Source organism: Tenrec ecaudatus, chromosome 1, assembly GCF_050624435.1.
Source record: "Tenrec ecaudatus isolate mTenEca1 chromosome 1, mTenEca1.hap1, whole genome shotgun sequence".
Lineage (NCBI taxonomy): Eukaryota > Metazoa > Chordata > Mammalia > Afrosoricida > Tenrecidae > Tenrec > Tenrec ecaudatus.
Window position 1 is genome coordinate 105,026,276 of NC_134530.1, and position 18,095 is coordinate 105,044,370.

The 18,095-nt window shown below is 39.5% G+C and overlaps 1 protein-coding gene across 1 annotated transcript in view; it reads left to right on the forward strand.

The window, feature by feature from the left end:
• The window catches only part of MSH4 (mutS homolog 4), a 115,585-nt gene that overhangs the window by 59,130 nt on the left and 38,360 nt on the right, over window positions 1-18,095 (forward strand). The window contains exons 9-11 of the mRNA XM_075540106.1: window positions 6,849-6,923; window positions 10,236-10,300; window positions 11,214-11,383. Coding sequence (XP_075396221.1) covers window positions 6,849-6,923; window positions 10,236-10,300; window positions 11,214-11,383 — 310 coding nt within the window. The remainder of the gene's footprint in view (window positions 1-6,848; window positions 6,924-10,235; window positions 10,301-11,213; window positions 11,384-18,095) is intronic.

The following is an 18,095-nucleotide window of genomic DNA, read 5'->3' on the forward strand; positions in this document are numbered from 1 at the left end:
TTTTAAGTATTAAAAAACAAAGATAATACTTTGAGGACCAAGTTGCACCTGACCCCCAAAAGGTTATTTTCAGTCACCTAATACACATATAAGAGCTGGAAAATGAATGAAGAAGACTGCAGAAAAATTGGTGTATTTGAATTTTGTTTTTTGTCAAAAAATGCTAAATACAACATGGACTGCAAGAAGAATGAACACATTTTCATAGAAGCAAGGCTCTTTAGTCTTTGAATATGTTTTCAGGAAAGACAGTGTCTGGAGAGGGACACCATAGTTGGTAAAGTAGAAAGCAAAAAAAAGAGGCATACCCTCAATGAGATGGACTGACATAGTGACTACAATGGATTCAAACTTAACAATGATTGTAGCATGGTAGAGGCTCTACAGCAGAAATGACTTGAAGACACCTCACCCCAAAGCATGCCTTTCCACTATTCAGCAGGGAGAGAGCATCTCTATCTTCTAACACTGTCAGCAAATTTACCACTTACTTTGGGAGGAGATACTTTATCTTTTCAAATTGTTGTGAAAAATTGTTCAGAATAAGAACAGTGTTTCTGTTCTGTTCATAAGATATGTAAAAAAATTGCTAAAAACAATGAACCAGTTCTCCACAGTCTTCTCCTTACTTGCTTTGAAAAAACAAGCTGTAGTGAGACTTTGTGTCATTATTTATTTATTTATTAATCATGTTATTAGGGGCTCATACAACTCTTATCACAATCCCTACATACATCAATTGTGTACAGCACATTTGTACATTCATTGCCCTCATCATTCTCAAAATATTTGCTCTCCACTTAAGCCCTGGCATCAGCTCCTCATTTTTTCCCCTCCCTCTCAGCTCCTCCCCCATGAACCCCTGATAATTTAAAAATTATCATTTTTTTCTTTTTTTATAAATTATTTTATTGGGGCTTATAAGACTCTTATCACAATCCATGCAATACACATATCAATTGAGTAAAGCACCCTTATACATCCATTGCACTCATCATTCTCAAAATTCGCCTTCCACTTGGGTTCCTGGAATCAGCTCATTTTCTTTTTTCTCCCCCCCCCCCCAAATTATTTTTTGATATCTTGCACTGTCCAATGTCTCCCTTCACGGTTTTTTCTGTTGTCCATCACCCAGGGAGGAGATTATATGTACATGCATGTAATCGGTTCCCCCTTTCCAACCCACCCTCCCTCCACGCTCCCGGTATTGTCACTCTCAGCAATGGTCCTGAAGGGTTTATCTGCCCTGGATTCCCTGTGCTTCCAGTTCCTATCTGTACCAGTGTACATCCTCTGGCCTAGCCAGATTTGTAAGGTAGAATTGGGATCATGATAGTGGGGTGGGGGAGGAAGCATTTAGGAACTAGAGGAAAGTTGTATGTTTCATCATTGCTACATCGCACCCACACTGGCTTGTGTCCTCCCTGAGACGCTTCTGTCAGGGGATGTCCAGTGGCCTACAAATTGGCTTTGGGTCGCCACCACACACTCCCCTGCCTTATTCACAACGATATGATTTTTTGTTGTAATGATGCCTGATACCTGATCACTTTGACACCTCGTGATCACGCAGACTGGTGTGCTTCTTCCATGTGGGCTTTGTTGCTTCTGAGTTAGATGGCTACCTTTGTGCCTTTAAGACCCCACACGCTGTATCTTTTTTTTTCCACTGCAGCAATTTCTTTTTTTTTTTTTTACATTTGATCAGGCAGACTGGTGTGCTTCTTCCATGTGGGCTTTGTTGCTTCTGAGTTAGATGGCTACTTTTTTGCCTTTTAGCCTTTAAGACCCCACACGCTGTATCTTTTTTTTCACTGCAGCAATTTCTTTTTTTTACATTTTATTAGGGGCTCATACAACTGTTATCACAATCTATACATACATCAATTTTATAAAGCACATATGTACATTCTTTGCCCTAATCATTTTCAAAGCATTTGCTCTCCACTTAAACCCTTTGCATCAGGTCCTCTTTTTTTTCCCCTTGCCTCCCCGTTCCTCACTCCCTCATGAGCCCTTGATAACTTATAGATTGTTATTTTGTCATATCTTGCCCTATCCGGAGCCTCCCTTCCCCCCTTTCTCTGCTGTCCATCTCCCAGGGATGAGGTCACATGTGGATCCTTGTAATCAGTTCCCCCTTTCCAACCCACTCACCCTCCACTGTTCCAGCATCCCCCCTCACACCCCTGGTCCTGAAGGTATCGTCCACTCTGGATTCCCTGTGCCTCCAGCTCCCATATGCACCTGTGTACAACCTCTGCCCTATCTAGTCCTGCAAGGTAGAATTCGGATCATGGTAGTTGGGGGGAGAAACATCCAGGATCTGGAGGAAAGCTGTGTTCTTCATTGATACTACATCACACCCTGGCTGACCCATCTCCTCTCCTAAACCCCTCTGTGAGGGGATCTCCAGTGGCCAACACATGGGACTTGGGTCTCCACTCTGCACTTCCCCCTTTAATCACTATGGTGTGTGTGTGTATATATACTTTTTTTTTTTTTTGCATGATGCCTTATACCTGGTCTCCTTGGCTCCTCGTGATTGCACAGGCTGGTGTGCTTCTTCCATGTGGGCTTTATTGCTTCTGAGCTAGATGGCCGCTTGTTCACCTTCAAGCCTTTAAGACCCCAGACACTATCTCTTTCGATAGCCGGGCACCTTCAGCTTTCTTCACCACATTTGCTTATGCACCCGTTTGTCTTCGGTGATCATATCATGGAGGTGTGCAGCCATTGATATGATTTTTTTGTTCTTTGATGCCTGATAACTGATCCCTTCAGGACCACGCAATCACACAGGCTGGTGCGTTCTTCCATGTGGGCTTTATTGCTTCTGAGCTAGATGGCCGCTTGTTCACCTTCAAGCCTTTTAAGATCCCATTCACTATCTCTTTTGATAGCTGGGCACCATTAGCTTTCTTCACCACATTTACTTGTTCACCCACTTTGGCTTCAGCAGTTGTGTCGGTAGGGTGAGCATTGTAGAGTGCAAATTTAATAAAAGAAAGTATTCATGCATTGAGGGAGTGCTTGAGTAGAGGCCCAAGGTCCCTCCACCACCTTAATACTAAAGTTATAAATATAGACACATAGATCTATTTCCCCATCCTCATATATATTTGCATGTATATGCCTTTGTCCAGACCTCCATAAATGCCCCTTGACTCCTAGCTCTTTCCTCCCTCTCCCTTGACTTTCCTCGTGCCCTACTACCATGCTCCGTCCCCACCTGGGCTACAGCTATACCTCTTCTCTACGCAACCTTACCCTTGATCATTCCCCACCAGGCCTGCCACTCCCCACTCACTACCATTTTGGGTCCCATGTTGTTCCCTTGTCCCTGTGTTTGTTAACAACACTTCCTAACCCCCCTACATCCCCCCCACCCCAATTCCCCCCGAACTGTCGGTCCCATTGTTTTTCCTCCAGATAGTTCATCCAACCTGTCCTATTCAGACAGACCTGTGGAGACACTGACATGCAGCGTATCCATCATGAGTCTCTCTTCCTTTCTTAGGTGTGCTTGCATTGCTATGAACCTTCCTCTGATGGCTGCCTTTGCTGTGTCCCATACGTTTTGGTACGTCGTGTGCTCATTTTCGTTGGTTCCTAGAAATTTCCTGATTTCATCTCTGATCTGCACCAGTTTGCACTCCTTTTGCAGTAGAGAGTTATTCATCCTCCAATAATTTGCCCTTATTTTCTTTGTCTTCCTTTTGTTGATTTCCAGTCTATGGCACAGTGGTCAGAGAGCACACAATGATAGGATTTTTTGTTCTTGATGCCTGATAACTGATCCCTTCGGGACCTCGTGATCACGCAGGCTGGTGTGCTTCCATGAGGGCTTTGTTGCTTCTGAGCTAGTTGGTTGTTTGTTTATCTTTGAGCCTTTAAGACCCCAGATGCTATATCTTTTGATAGCCTGGCATCATGAGCTTTCTTCACCACATTTGCTTATTCACCTGCTTTGTCTTAGCGATTGTGTCAGGAAGGTGAACATCATAGAATGCCAGTTTAATAAAACAAAGTGTTTTCTTTTTGCGGGAGTGCTTGAGTAGAGGCCCAATATCCATCTGCTACCTTAATACTAAACCTACAAATATTTGCACATAGATCTATTTCCCCATTGTCATATATAAATGTATTTACATATGTACATGCCTTTATTTAGATCTCTATAAATGCCCCTTTCCTCCTAGCTCTTTCCTCTATTTCCTTTGACTTTCCTCTTGTCCCACTGTCATGCTCAGTCTTCATTTGGATTTCAGTAATTCCTCTTGGTTATATTATCCTTGATCAGTCCCTACCAGGCCTCCTACACCCTCCTCACCACCGATTTGGATCACTTGTTGTTCCCTCGTCCCTGGGTTTGTTAACACCATTACCTTTCCTTATCTCCCCCTCTCCCATGTTCCCCCCAAACTGCCGGTCAATTGTTTTCTCCTCCAGATTGTTCATCCAGCCTATCTTATTTAGACATACCCGTGGAGACAATAACATATACAGAAACAAGACAGAGCAAAACCAAGCAACAAAATAATACAAAACAATACCAACAAACTAATGACAAAAAAAACACAACAAGATATAAAAGCTTGTAGTTAGTTGAAGGACTGTTTGTTGGCCTTTATGAGTGTTTTACAGTAGAGTCGTTGGGACACCAAACCCTGGCCTCAAAGTTGATTTTTGGTATTCTCTGAGGACTTCGTTGCTCTGTTCCCCTAGCTGTTCTGTTGTACCCTGTCAGTGTTTTGCCTCGGTGTGGTGGGATCAGATAGGGCGAATTCCCACACTGTGTCTCCCTGTAGGGCTATGGATCAGTGAGGGATGCCATGTCTTAAAGTGGGCCGGCCATGTGGTGGTCTCTATGGATTCGCTGCTCTGAGCAGGAATATCGTCCTGAAGGCTTGGAGGGCCAGGATGTGCTCCACTCTCTCTTCCTCCCCCTTCATTTGCTCCCATGTGCTCTGATCAGACATGTCCCTCTCCAGGAGCTGCAGATTCAGATCTGTCCTCTGAAATAAATTCTTCTGAGGGGGGGCAGGTGTCCACGAAGTTGGGATTGGGCTCCCATGTCAGACCGTTCCACTGGTTCCCTACTCCATGCCGGCACATGGCATTCACATCTTGGAGCACTGGGTTGAAGTCTGGTCCCTCTTTCCCTGTGGAGATAGAAACACTACCCTTCCCTTGGGTATGTTAGTGCCCTGTGCCCCTGCTACCCATTGCTTTATATTATTATCATTCCATTCCCCACCTCCTTTTTAGTTGGCTACCATATGTATGCCTTATTTGGTCTGGTCCCTGCCATAATACCTGGTCCTCACCCCAGGAATGTTTGTATACAGTAGCTTTCTCCTTATGCCCCTTTTGCATTTTTTTAAGGTCACCTCAGCAGACTCATGTACTTGCCCTTTTATGTTTGGCTTACTTGGCTTCCCATGATTTCCTCCAGTTCTTCCCTTGCAGCATTGTGCTTCATACGTTCATCACCGCTTTTTAGGGATGCGTAGTACTCCATTGTACCACAGCCTTTTAATCCACTCATCAGTTGATGGAAATTTGGGTTGTTTTTAATTCCTTATCCGAGGGCTTTCTATGAGAATTTTATTGGGAATCCTTACCATATCACTTTACAATTCTGATTTTTCCTTTTCAGACTTCTCTTTGTTTCCCAAACCTAAGAAACATTTAAAAGGAATACAATTTGAGCCTCTCAGGGAAGCTAAAACTGATGATTTGATATGATGTCTGTGGAAGAAATATTACCTTTAGAATTGTACAGTCCTACATGGGGGCTATATGGAGAAACAACAGTGTCTCTCTCTTTTTTTTTAGTAAGCATTTTATTGGAGCCTCTTAACCTTTTATAACAATCCATGCATCAGTTATATCAAGCACATTTGTACATATGTTGCCATCATCATTTCCAAAACACTTTCTTTCTACTTAAGCCCTTGGTATCAGCTGCTCTTCCCCCCCCCCATGCTCTCACCTTTGTGAACCCTTGATAATTTAGAAATAATTTTAATTTTCATACTTTACACCATCTGCTGTCTCACTTCTTCCATGTTTCTGTTGTTCATCCCCTGGAGAGGGGGCAGGGGTTGTACATTGATCATTGTGACCGGTTCCTCCTTTCTCCCTCCACCTTCCCCCTACTCTCATGGTATCGCTACTCTCATTATTGGTTCTGAGGGGTTTATGTTTCCTCAATTCCCTGTGTTTCCAGCTCTTATCTGTACCAGTGTACATGCTCTGGTCTAGCCAGATTTGTAAGATAGAACTGGGGTCATGATAAGGGGGAGGAGGAATCATTAAAGAACTAGAGGAAGTCCGAAGTCTTTTCGGAATTCCTCAGGGATTTTGTAGCGTTGCTTCTTTTACTGCTCTGTTGCAATCCCTTCATGTTACTCCTGGTGTGTGTGTGCGTGGTCAGGGGGTGGTGAGGGCCAGGGCGGGGGGTTTGCGGGGTTGGAGGGTTTGTGTTGACCAGGCACAATTTCTGCACTCTGTCTTCGGTGCTGCCCCATATTGCGAGCAGCATTGCTTTTGATATTTTTAATTATTACAGATTTCTATGATTGTTCAGCAGTACCTTTTTACTTATCCTTATATGGTAGACCAGTAATTTCTAATCATTCTTTAGGCTTGGCTATGTTGATACTTAAAAAATATGTAGAATATAAGTGAGCTCTAAAACATTCTAGAAAAGTTTCCATCATCTTTTAATTTCTCTTTCAAAGAACTTTTGAATTTTTTTCTTATGATAAATATAGAACGTTCAAAAAGCATTCTTGTATTCAATGTTTTTGGTATCCACAGTTGAATTTTTTTCTTTACAGGTTAATGCAGCTGAATCAAAGATAACAAATTTAATATATCTGAAACATACATTGGAACTTGTGGAGCCTTTAAAGGTAAATGCATATATGTTATACAAAATATGTGTAGCATTAGTACTTTTTAAAAACAAACATTTGAAATCTACAGAAAAGTGATAAGAATAGTAAAATAAATCCCCATAATCTTCACTAAGATTAACTAATTTCTAACATTTTGCTACATTGCTCTCTTCTTTCTCTATTCAGAAAACACACATATATCACATATTGTTATCATTATTACTATTACTCAATCAGTTGAGATTAAGTTGCATTACCTAAATGCTGAAGTATATATCTCCTAAGAACAAGGATTTATTTTATATAATTATAGTATAATGATCATATTCAGGGTTTAGAACATTGGTCAAATACTGTTACATGTGGTATAGCCTATGTTCAAATATTCGAATTATCCTAATAATATTTTTTTTCTTTTTTTTAAAATTTTTTTTATTTTAATAATTTATTGGGGCTGATACAATTTTTTTCACAGTTCATACATATACATACATCAATTGTATAAAGCACATCTGTACAGTCTTTGCCCTAATCATTTTTTTCTCTTTTCTTCTTTTACATTTTATTAAGGACTCAAACAACTCTTACCACAATCCATACATATACATACATCAATTGTATAAAGCACATCCATACATTCCCTGCCCCAATCATTCTCAAGGCATTTGCTCTCCACTTAAGCCCCTTGCATCAAGTCCTCTTTCCCCCCCCCCTAATAATATTTTTTAGAACATTTTATTTCATATGATCCAGGTTCCAGTGTAGTACCACACAGTACACTTAATGCCATGTTTCCTTAGATACCATGAAACTGGAAACATTTCTCATCTATTCTTTGTCTTCTCTGATATTGACACATTAAAAATCAGCGTCAATTGTTTTAAAGGACATTCCTCAGTTTGTGTTTGTGGAATTTCTTTCTCATGATTAGATTTACTTATATGTATTTTTGACAGTAATACTCTATGAATATCACTATATATTCTTCTCAGTACATCTTATCAAGAGGGACATGAAATTATTCCTTCATTGTTGGTAATTTTAATTTTGTCAGTTTCTTTGCTGTAAAATCACTCTATTTTATTTTGTAATAAAAAATATCCATGGTAAGATGCCTTAAGCCTGTAAAGATTCTATTCCTTGTCAGACATTTTCAAGGAACCTTGCTGGTACAATGGCGAAGTGCTCAGCTGCTAACCCAAAGGAGGGTCACTTGTACCCCCCCTTGGCACCTCAGGAGAAAGACTTGTTGACGTGCTTTCATAAACACTAATCAAAACTCCTTGCTGTTGAATAGATTTCTACTCACTACGACCCTAAAGAACAGAGTAAAACTGTCTCATTGGGTTACCAAGGTTGTAATGTGTACTGAAGCAGACTAATAAGTCTTTCTTCCACTGTGTGGTCAATGACTTTGAACCAACCAGCTTTTAGTTAGATACTGAGCACTTAACTCCTTCTTGCAAAGATTTTGGCATAGAAAGCCCTATGGGATACCAATAGAAATGTTTCAAAACGTTAATGAGGAATTGGAGGCGCTCATTCTTTTATGACAAGAAAATTGGAAGACAGCTACTTGGCCAACTGATTGGAAGAGATTTGTTATTTTACCCATTCCAAAGAAAGGCGAGCCAGCAGAATGCTTAAATTGTTTAACAATATCATTAATATCACATGCAAGCAAATTTTGATGAAGATCATCCAACAATAGATACAGCAGTATGTTGATGGGGAGCTGCCCGAGGTTCAAGACGAATTCAGAAGAGGACATGGAACAAGGGATGTCATTGCTAATATTAGATGGATCTTGGCTGAAAGAAGACAGTTCTAGAAAGATGTTTACTCGTGTTTTATTGACCATGCCAAAGCATCTGACTGTGTGTATCTTAACAAGCTATGGATAGCTGTAAGAAGAATGGGAATCCCAGAACACTTCATTGTGCTCCTTTGGAACTTGTACATGAATCAAAAGACAGTTAGAAGAACAACAAGGGAAAACTGCATGTTTCAAAAGCAGTAAAGGTGTGCATCATGGTTGCATCCTGTCACCATACTCACTCAATATGTGTGTTGAGCAGATAATCAGAGAAGCTGGATTCTATGAAGAAGAGCGTGGCATCAGGAATGGAGTCACTCTTATTACAAACTGCGATATGCAGATGACACACACACAAAGTGAGGAGGACACCAAGTACTTGCTGATAAAGATCAGTGTAGATTATAACTCAATATAGAGAAAAACGGCTTCCTTAAAAATGGGCTGATAGAGTAACATCAAGATAAACAGAGGAAAGATTGAAGTTGTCAAGCAGTTAGTCTTGTTTGGACACACAGTGTTCATGGTAGCAGCAGACAAGAGATCAGAGGACACATTGTGTTGAGTAGATCTGGTGCACAAGACATTTTTAGTGTTGAGATGACAAAATGTTACTTTGAAGACTCAGTTACACCTTAGAAACCCTGGTCTTTTCAATGACCTCATAAACATGGGAAAGCTGAACATTTAATAAAGAAGACTGAAGATAGATTGATATATTTGAACTGTGGTCTTGATGAAGAATATTTTAAGTATTATGGACTGCTAAAAGGACAAATAAATCTATCTTGGAAAAAGTATGGCCAGAGTATTCTTCAGAGACAAGGATGGCTAGACTTTCATTTACTTTGGACATGTTATCTGGAAATACCAGTCCCTGGACAAGGGCAACGTGCTAGGTAAAGTGGAGGGGCAAAGAAAAAGAACACCAGCAAGGAGGTGGATTGACACAATGGCTGCAACAATGGCCTCAGGTATAAAAACAATTGTGAAGCTGGCACAGGACTGGGCGGTGTTTGGTTCTGTTGTGCATGTATAGGGCATCTCTGAGTTGGAACCAACCTGAAAGTCCCTAACAAAAATAATCACTTGTAATTTCCACATGAAATCCCAATTTCTGCTATTCAAGATAGGAGAAATTGCTCTAGTAATAAATACACAAATTACTATTTTATTATATTCTCTATAAAACCCAAAATTTGGAGTTATATGAACCATACTGTAAGCATTTTAAGAACCCACTTCTTTTAATTCAGTACATATTAACAATTATTCTGAAGGAAATTAAAGATAATAGTGAAATAGTTATTACCAATGTTCTCTTTATCTGTCATGCAATAGAGAAATTATTTTTCCTCACCTATATACTAAAACTATTTCTTCTGAGTTTTTAAATGAAAAAATATAGGCAAAAAACACTTGACAAATTATAAAGTAAAACAAGTATAAAATACTACACTTAGATTGTCATAATTTATTATCCTAATTATTTTTATTTTATTCTGTAATAGATTGCACTGAAGAACTGTAGTACACCTTTATTAAGAGCTTACTATGGTTCCTTGGAAGACAAGCGGTATTTATCACTCAAACATTAATAAAATATAAGCTTATACTTTTCTTTCTGGTAACTGATTTTCAGAATTCTAATTGTTCTTATTCTTTTTTGTTTAATTGGGGACTGTACAACTCTTATCACAATTGTTTTATTCTATGGAAAATTACTTTACTTTGGTTACTATAAGCTTTAAACTTCATAAAATCATATTTATGTTTCATTTTATAATTTATTGGTTAGTTTTTAATTTTAATAAATTTTAATTTAATTAGTATTAATTAGTTTTGTTAGTGGAAAATTAGGATAGTATAGAAAATTGAAATCCATGCACAATTAAAATACTTTTTGAAGTTATTCTCCTGGAAAGATTTGCAAGTATAAAAGAGATTTCTCTCTTTTATCATAAAAGTGTTGATATAACCAAGAAAATAGTGTATATGTTTACTAAATATACTCTAAATGTAGAACAGATTAATTATAATACTGTTTTCAGCAATGGCACCATGTTCATGACAAAAAGATTTTGGGGGAACAAGAACTATTTTATTATGTTAAGCAATAAATTGAGGTTAAGTGTAGAAACTATGGTAATTATAAATTTAGTATCCTTTCCCCTACAAAGGTCAGGGACCATATATTATTCTTCTTTGAGTCTAAGCACCCACCCCTGTGTTTGGCACATGATAAGTTGTTAGTACATGATTTTTGAATGGTGACCGTGAAATCAGAATTTTCAAAACAATTCTTCATGAATGTATTTTGTTTTTGATGAATCCTTGTATTAGCAGATATAGAATTTCTTGTGGTAGTCAGAAGCTATTTTAGATTAGTACCAACTGATAAAATGTGCTATTTTCGGTCACTAACTATGACTCTAAAATTCTAAGTAAAAATAGCTGTTTGGCTTTCTATCTCTAATGTTCTTTTTTAGGTTTGGAATTATACTTGAAAAGATTAAAACAGTAATTAATGATGATGCAAGATACATGAAAGGCTGTCTGAATATGAGGACGCAGAAGTGCTATGCAGTGAGGTCTAACATAAATGAATTTCTCGACATAGCTAGAAGAACATATACAGAAATTGTAGATGACATTGCAGGTATTTGATTATCTGAAAACAGACCCTATTAATATATGAGGAAGTTTCTAAATCTACAGGGAAAAATGAATGAAAAGAAAATGGTATTTTCTGTAAACTTTTGGAAGCCGCTTCAAATATTACCACCTAAGGAAAAAATTTAAATGTCTGAAGATTTATAATGTGTCTATTTTCCAAACATAAATAGAGTTAACTTTGTAAAACGAATGAGTTATATGAAAACGTAAGGCTATCAGTAATAAAAGGTTTCAGTGTAGGTATTGTTTTATCTAGAAGAGGTAATAATTTAGCTGATCCAATAATTTCTTTGTTGAACTCCTTCTAAACGTCGGCACTGCTCTCGATATTGAGAATATGTAAGTGAGCAAGACAAAGTCCCTGTCTGCGTGGAAAGCAAGTTACAGTAGGGGAGGTAGACAAAAAGGAAATATTTGTAGTATAATTTACATGGATATAAAATATATGAAGAAAAGAGAGCAGGGCAGAAGTTCATAGACTGGATGTGAAGCTTATGTACGGGATGGAAGGTTTTATTGCGTGGAGTAACTTTAGAAAGGGATCCAGCACACCGGAAATGACATAAGATGGAGTACAGAGCCACAAGGAATCATCCAACGATTTGTGAGGAAACCTGTTAGGATGGGATAGAGAATCCCCTACAGAGCTGTTAGGTGCCATCAAGTCGGTTTCAGCACGAAGCAACCTCATACACAACAAAATGAAACACTGCCCGGTCCTGCACCACCCTCACAGTGGGTCCTCTGCTGCAGCTCATTGTTGCAGCCACGGGGTCACTTCTCCTTGGGGGCTCCCTCTCTTTGCTCCCACTTTAGCAAACATGATGTCCTCCACGGACTGGTCTCTCCTGACATATCCAAAAGTATATAAGACCAAGTTTTGCCTTCCTTGACTCTAAGGAGCCCTCTGGCTATACTTCTCCTAAAACACATCAGTTTGTCTTTTTAGCAGTCCATAGTACTTCCAGTATTCTCCAGCACAATTCAAACGCATTGATTTTTCTTTAATCTTCTTTATTCAATGTCCCATTCTCACATGCATGTAAGACATAGGAAAATTCCATGATTTGAGTCAGGTGCACCTTAATCCTCAGAGTGTCATTCTTGCTTTTCAATACTCTAAAGAGGTCTTGTGCAGCAGATTTACCTAATGTAATGTGCCCTTTGATCTCTTGATGGCTGCATTCGTGAGCATTGATTGTGGATCCAAGCAAGACTAAATCCTTGACAACTACAATCTTTTCTGTTTATCATGATGTTACTCATTGTTCCAGTTGTGAGAATTTTAGTCTTCTTTTTTTAAATTAAAAGATCCTTTTACTGGGGGCTTTTAAAACTCTTATAACAATCCATACATCAATTGTATCAAGTAATAGTACATTTGTTGCCATCATCGTTCTCAGAACATTTGCTTTCTCATACAACTGTCCTCTAGTTCTTAAATGGTTCTTCTCCCTCACCCCCACTATTATGATCCCAATTCTACCTTACAAATCCAGGTAGACAAGAGGATGTACACTAGTACAGATAGGAACTGGAAACACAGAATCCAGGACAGATGATCCCTTCAGGACCAGTGGTGAAAGTGGTGATACTGGAAGGGTGGAGGGAGGGTGTGGTAGAAAGGGGGAACCAATTACAAGGATCTACATATAACCTCCTCCTTGGGGGGTGAACAACAGAGAAGTGGGTTAAAGGAGACGTCAGACAATGTAAGATATGACAAAACAATTGATAAATTATCAAGGGTTCATGGGGGGGGGCGGGGAATGAACTAATACCAAGGGCTCAAGTAGAAAGCAAATGATTTGAGAATGATGAGGGCAACAAATGTACAAAGGTGTTTGACACAATGGATGTTTGTATGGATTGTGATAAGAGTTGTACAAGCCCCCAATAAAATGATTTTAAAAATTTGCTTTTTACTTGAGCCCTTGGTATCAGCTCCTCATTTTACCCCTCCCTACCTGCCCCCTCCCTCATTAACCCTTGATAATTTATAAATTATTATTATTTTGTCATGTTTTACACTGTCCAATGTCTCCCTTCGCCCACTTTTCTGTTGTCCGCCCCCCAGTGAAGGGGTTATATGTAGATCCTTGTAATTGGTTCCCCCTTTCTTCCCCTCTTTCCCTCCACCCTCCTGGTATCACCACTCTCATCATTTGTCCTGAGGGGTTCATCTGTCCTGGATTCCCTGTGTTTCCAGTTCCTAACTGTACCAGTGTACATCCTTTGGTCTAGCTAGATTTGTAAGGTAGAATTGGGATCATGATAGTGGGGGGGGGAAGGAAGCATTTAAAACTAGATGAAAGTTGTATGTTTCATCATTGCTACACTGCACCCTGACTTTCTCCTCCCCACGATCCTTCTGTGTAAGGGGTTTTCCAGTTGCCTACAGATGTGCTTTGGGTCCCTACTCCGCACTCCCCCTCATTCACAGTGATAAGATTTTTTGTTCTTTGATGCCTGATACCTGATCCCAGAGATACCTCATGATCACACAGGCTGGTATGCTTCTTCCATGTGGGCTTTGTTGCTTCTGAGCTAGATGGCTGCTTGTTTATCTTCAAGACTGTAAGACCCTAGATGCTATATCTTTTGATAGCTGGACAGCATCAGCTTTCTTCATTACAATTGCTTATGCATCCATTTGGCTTTAGTGATCATGTCGGGGGAAGGTGAGCATCATGGAATGTCAGTTTAATAGAAAAAGTTTTTGCATTGAGGAAGTACTTGAGTGGAGGCCCAATATCCATCTGCTACCTTAATACTAAACCTAGATATATATGCACATAGATCTATTTCCCCATTGTCATATATAAATACATTTACATATGTATATGCCTATATTTAGACCTCTATAAATGCCCTTTGTCTACTTGTTATTTCCTCTATTTCCTTTTTCTTTTCCTCTTGTCCCACTATCATGCTCAGCCTTCACTTGTGTTTCAGTAATTCCTCTCTGTTACATTGTCCTTGATCAAGCCCTACGAAGTCTCTTACACCCTCCTCGACACTGATCACTTCTTTTTCCCTTGTCCCTGGGTTTGTTAACTCCACTTAATTTCTACAACATCCCCCTCTCCCATGTAATTTTGTTTTCTTGACATTGAGTTGTAATCTCTACTGAAGACTGCAATCATTGATCTTCATCAGTAAGCAAGCAAGATTATGTCATCTACATATTGCAGCTTGTAAATAAGACATCCCCCAATCCTGATGCCACAATCTTCTTCATAGAATCCAGCTTCTCTGATTTATTTGCTCAATATACAGATTGAATAAGTATGGTGAGAGGATATGACCATGATGCACACCTTTCCTGATTTTAAAGCATGCAGTATTTTCTTGTTCATATTGCCCAACTGCCTCTTGATCTGTGTCCAGGTTCCACATGAGGACAAGGAAGGGTTCTGGGATTCCCATTCTCAGTATTATTCATAGTTTGTTATGGTCTGCACAGTCAAATGCCTTGGCATAATTAATGAATGCACAAATAAACATCATTCTTGCTTTGAGCCCAAATCCATCTACTATCAACAATGATATCCCTTGTACTCGGTCCTCTTCTGAATCCAATCTGTACCTCTACAGCTCCTGTCAGTGTACTGCTGCAACTATTGCTGGGTGATATTCAGGAAAATTTTACTTGCACGTGATATTAATGATGTTTTCCTATACTTTAAACATGCTGCTGGATCACCTTTCTTTGGAATGGTACAGATATACGGATCTCTTCCAGTCAGTTGGCCAAGCAGCTATTTTCCAAATTTCCTGGTGTAAAGGAGTATGTGCTTCCAGTGCTCATCAACTTGTTGAAACCTTCCAATCGATCATTCTGAACGTTTTGTTTTTGGCTATTCCTCAGTATACTTTGAACTCCTTCCTTCAGCACCACTGATCCTTGCTCATATGCTACTTCCTGAAACTGTAGAATGTCAGCTGGTTCTTTCTGGTACAGAGACCATATTCTTCCCATCTTCTTTTGACTTTTCCTGTATCATTCAGTATTTTGCCTATAGAATCTTTTAGGATGCAACTCAAGGCTTCAATTTTCTCTCACTTCAGGATTAGTGAGAGATAAGATGCAAAAGGTGCATTGAACATCAGAATTTATTCTTTGTATCTTTTCCCACAGAGGACGAAGAGACCCCATAATCGCTCTCCCCCTTTTTTCTCATTGAATGAAATTGATCAAGTGGTGTAATCTGGTGTGCTGAATGAATTTAAGTGGATGTGTGGAGGCAGAAAGACTAAATGATTGAATGTTGAAAAAGCATTATTTAGCATGAAAGTGATGGGAGAAAAGGGGATTTCAAGAACAGAAGGAAGAGATATTAGGAGTTAATAATTAAATATAGGTGATGGAGGTAAAAGGAAATGTAACTTTAGTGCTAATTGATATTTCTAACCTGAAAATGATGATACCATCAAGAAAAGCAGAAAAATCAGGTGGACAGACTATTTTAAGGCATGAAGATGTTTACCTTTTTTTCAGATAATGTTTAAACTTTGGATGGTTTATCAAGAACTCTGAAATGAATGTGAAGTTGACAATAGATATTTGAATTTAAGAATTTCATTTGAAAAAAAATTTAAAAAATAAGAATTTCATTTGGTGAATGACTTATCCTTTTAAAATATATCATTTTTTAAAATATATATGTAGAGGGGGTTTCTTATTATGAATTAATTATAATAACTCAATAGATTATATATTTTTTTATTTTTAATTTTTTTTAACAATTCATTGGGGCTCATACAATTCTTATCACAGTTCATACATATACATACATCAATTGTATAAAGCTCATTTGTACAGTCTTTGCCCTATTCATTTTTTTCTCCTCTTTTCTTTTTTTACATTTTATTAGGGACTCATACAACTCTTATCACCATCCATACATATACATACATCAATTGTATAAAGCACATCCATACATTCCCTGCCCCAATCATTCTCATGGCATTTGCTCCCCACTTAAGCCCCTTGCATCAGGTCCTCTTTTTTTCCCCCTCCCTCCCCTTTCCCCCCTCCCTCATGTACCCTTGGTAATTTATACATTGTTATTTTGTCATATCTTGCCCTATCCGGAGTCTCCCTTCCCCCCTTTCTCTGCTGTCCATCTCCCAGGGATGAGGTCACATGTGGATCCTTGTAATCATTTCCCCCTTTCCAACCCACTCACCCTCCACTCTCCCACCATCGTCCCTCACACTCTTGGTCCTGAAGGTATCATCCACCCTGGATTCCCTGTACCTCCAGCCCTCATATGTACCAGTGTACAGCCTCTGTCCTATCCAGCCCTGCAAGGTAGAATTCGGATCATGGTAGTTGGGGGGAGGAAGCATCCAGGATCTGGGGGAAAGCTGTGTTCTTCATCGATACTACCTCACACCCTAATTAACCCATCTCCTCTCCTAAACCCCTCTATGAGGGGATCTCCATTGGCCGACATTTGGGCCTTGGGTCTCCACTCTGCACTTCCCCCTTCATTTAATATGGTATATATATACATGTATACATATACATATATACATATACACATATATACACATACATACACACACTTATATCTTTTTTTTTTGCATGATGCCTTATACCTGGTCCCTTGGCACCTCGTGATCGCACTGGCCGGTGTGCTTCTTCCATGTGGGCTTATTTGCTTCTGAGCTAGATGGCCACTTGTTCACCTTCAAGCCTTTAAGACCCCAGACACTATCTCTTTTGATAGCCGGGCATCATCAGCTTTCTTCACCACATTTGCTTATGCACGCATTTGTCTTCAGTGATCCTATCATGGAGGTGTGCAGTCAATGATATGATTTTTTGTTCTTTGATGCCTGGTAACTGATCCCTTTGGGACCACTCGATCACACAGGCTGGTGTGTTCTTCCATGTGGACTTTATTGCTTCTGAGCTAGATGGCCGCTTGCTTATCTTCAAGCCTTTAAGACCCGTCACTATCTCTTTTGATAGCCGGGCACCATCAGCTTTCTTCACCACATTTACTTGTTCATCCACTTTGGCTCCAGCCGTTGTGTCGGGAGAGTGAGCATCATAGAGTTCCAATTTAATAAAAGAAGGTATTCATGCATTGAGGGAGTGTTTGAGTAGAGGCCCAAGGTCCTTCCGCCACCTTAATACTTGACCTATAAATATAGACACATAGATCTATTTCCCCATCCTCCTATATGTATTTGCATGTACATGTCTTTGTCTAGACCTCCATGAATGCCCTTTGACTCCTAGCTCTTTCCTCCATCTCCCTTGACTTTCCTCCTGCCCTACTACCATGCTTCGTCGCCACCTGGGCTAGAGTATACCTCTTCTCTAAGCAACCTTACCCTTGATCATTTCACACCAGGCCTGCCACTCGCCCTTCTCTACCATTTGGGGTCCCATGTTTTTCCCTTGTCCCTGGGTTTAACACCACTTCCTTACCCCCCTACCCCCCCACCCCAAGTCTCCCCGGAACTGTCGGTTCCGTTGTTTTTCCTCCAGATAGTTCATCCAGCCTGTCCTATTCAGACAGACCTGTGGAGACACTAACATGCAGGAAAACAAGACAGAGGAAAACAAAGCAACAGTATGCAACCAGACAACAAAACAACAAAAACAAACCACTGACAAAGAACAGAACAAAACAGTTCACAAGAGAAAAGCTTGTAGTTAGTTCAGGGATTGTTTG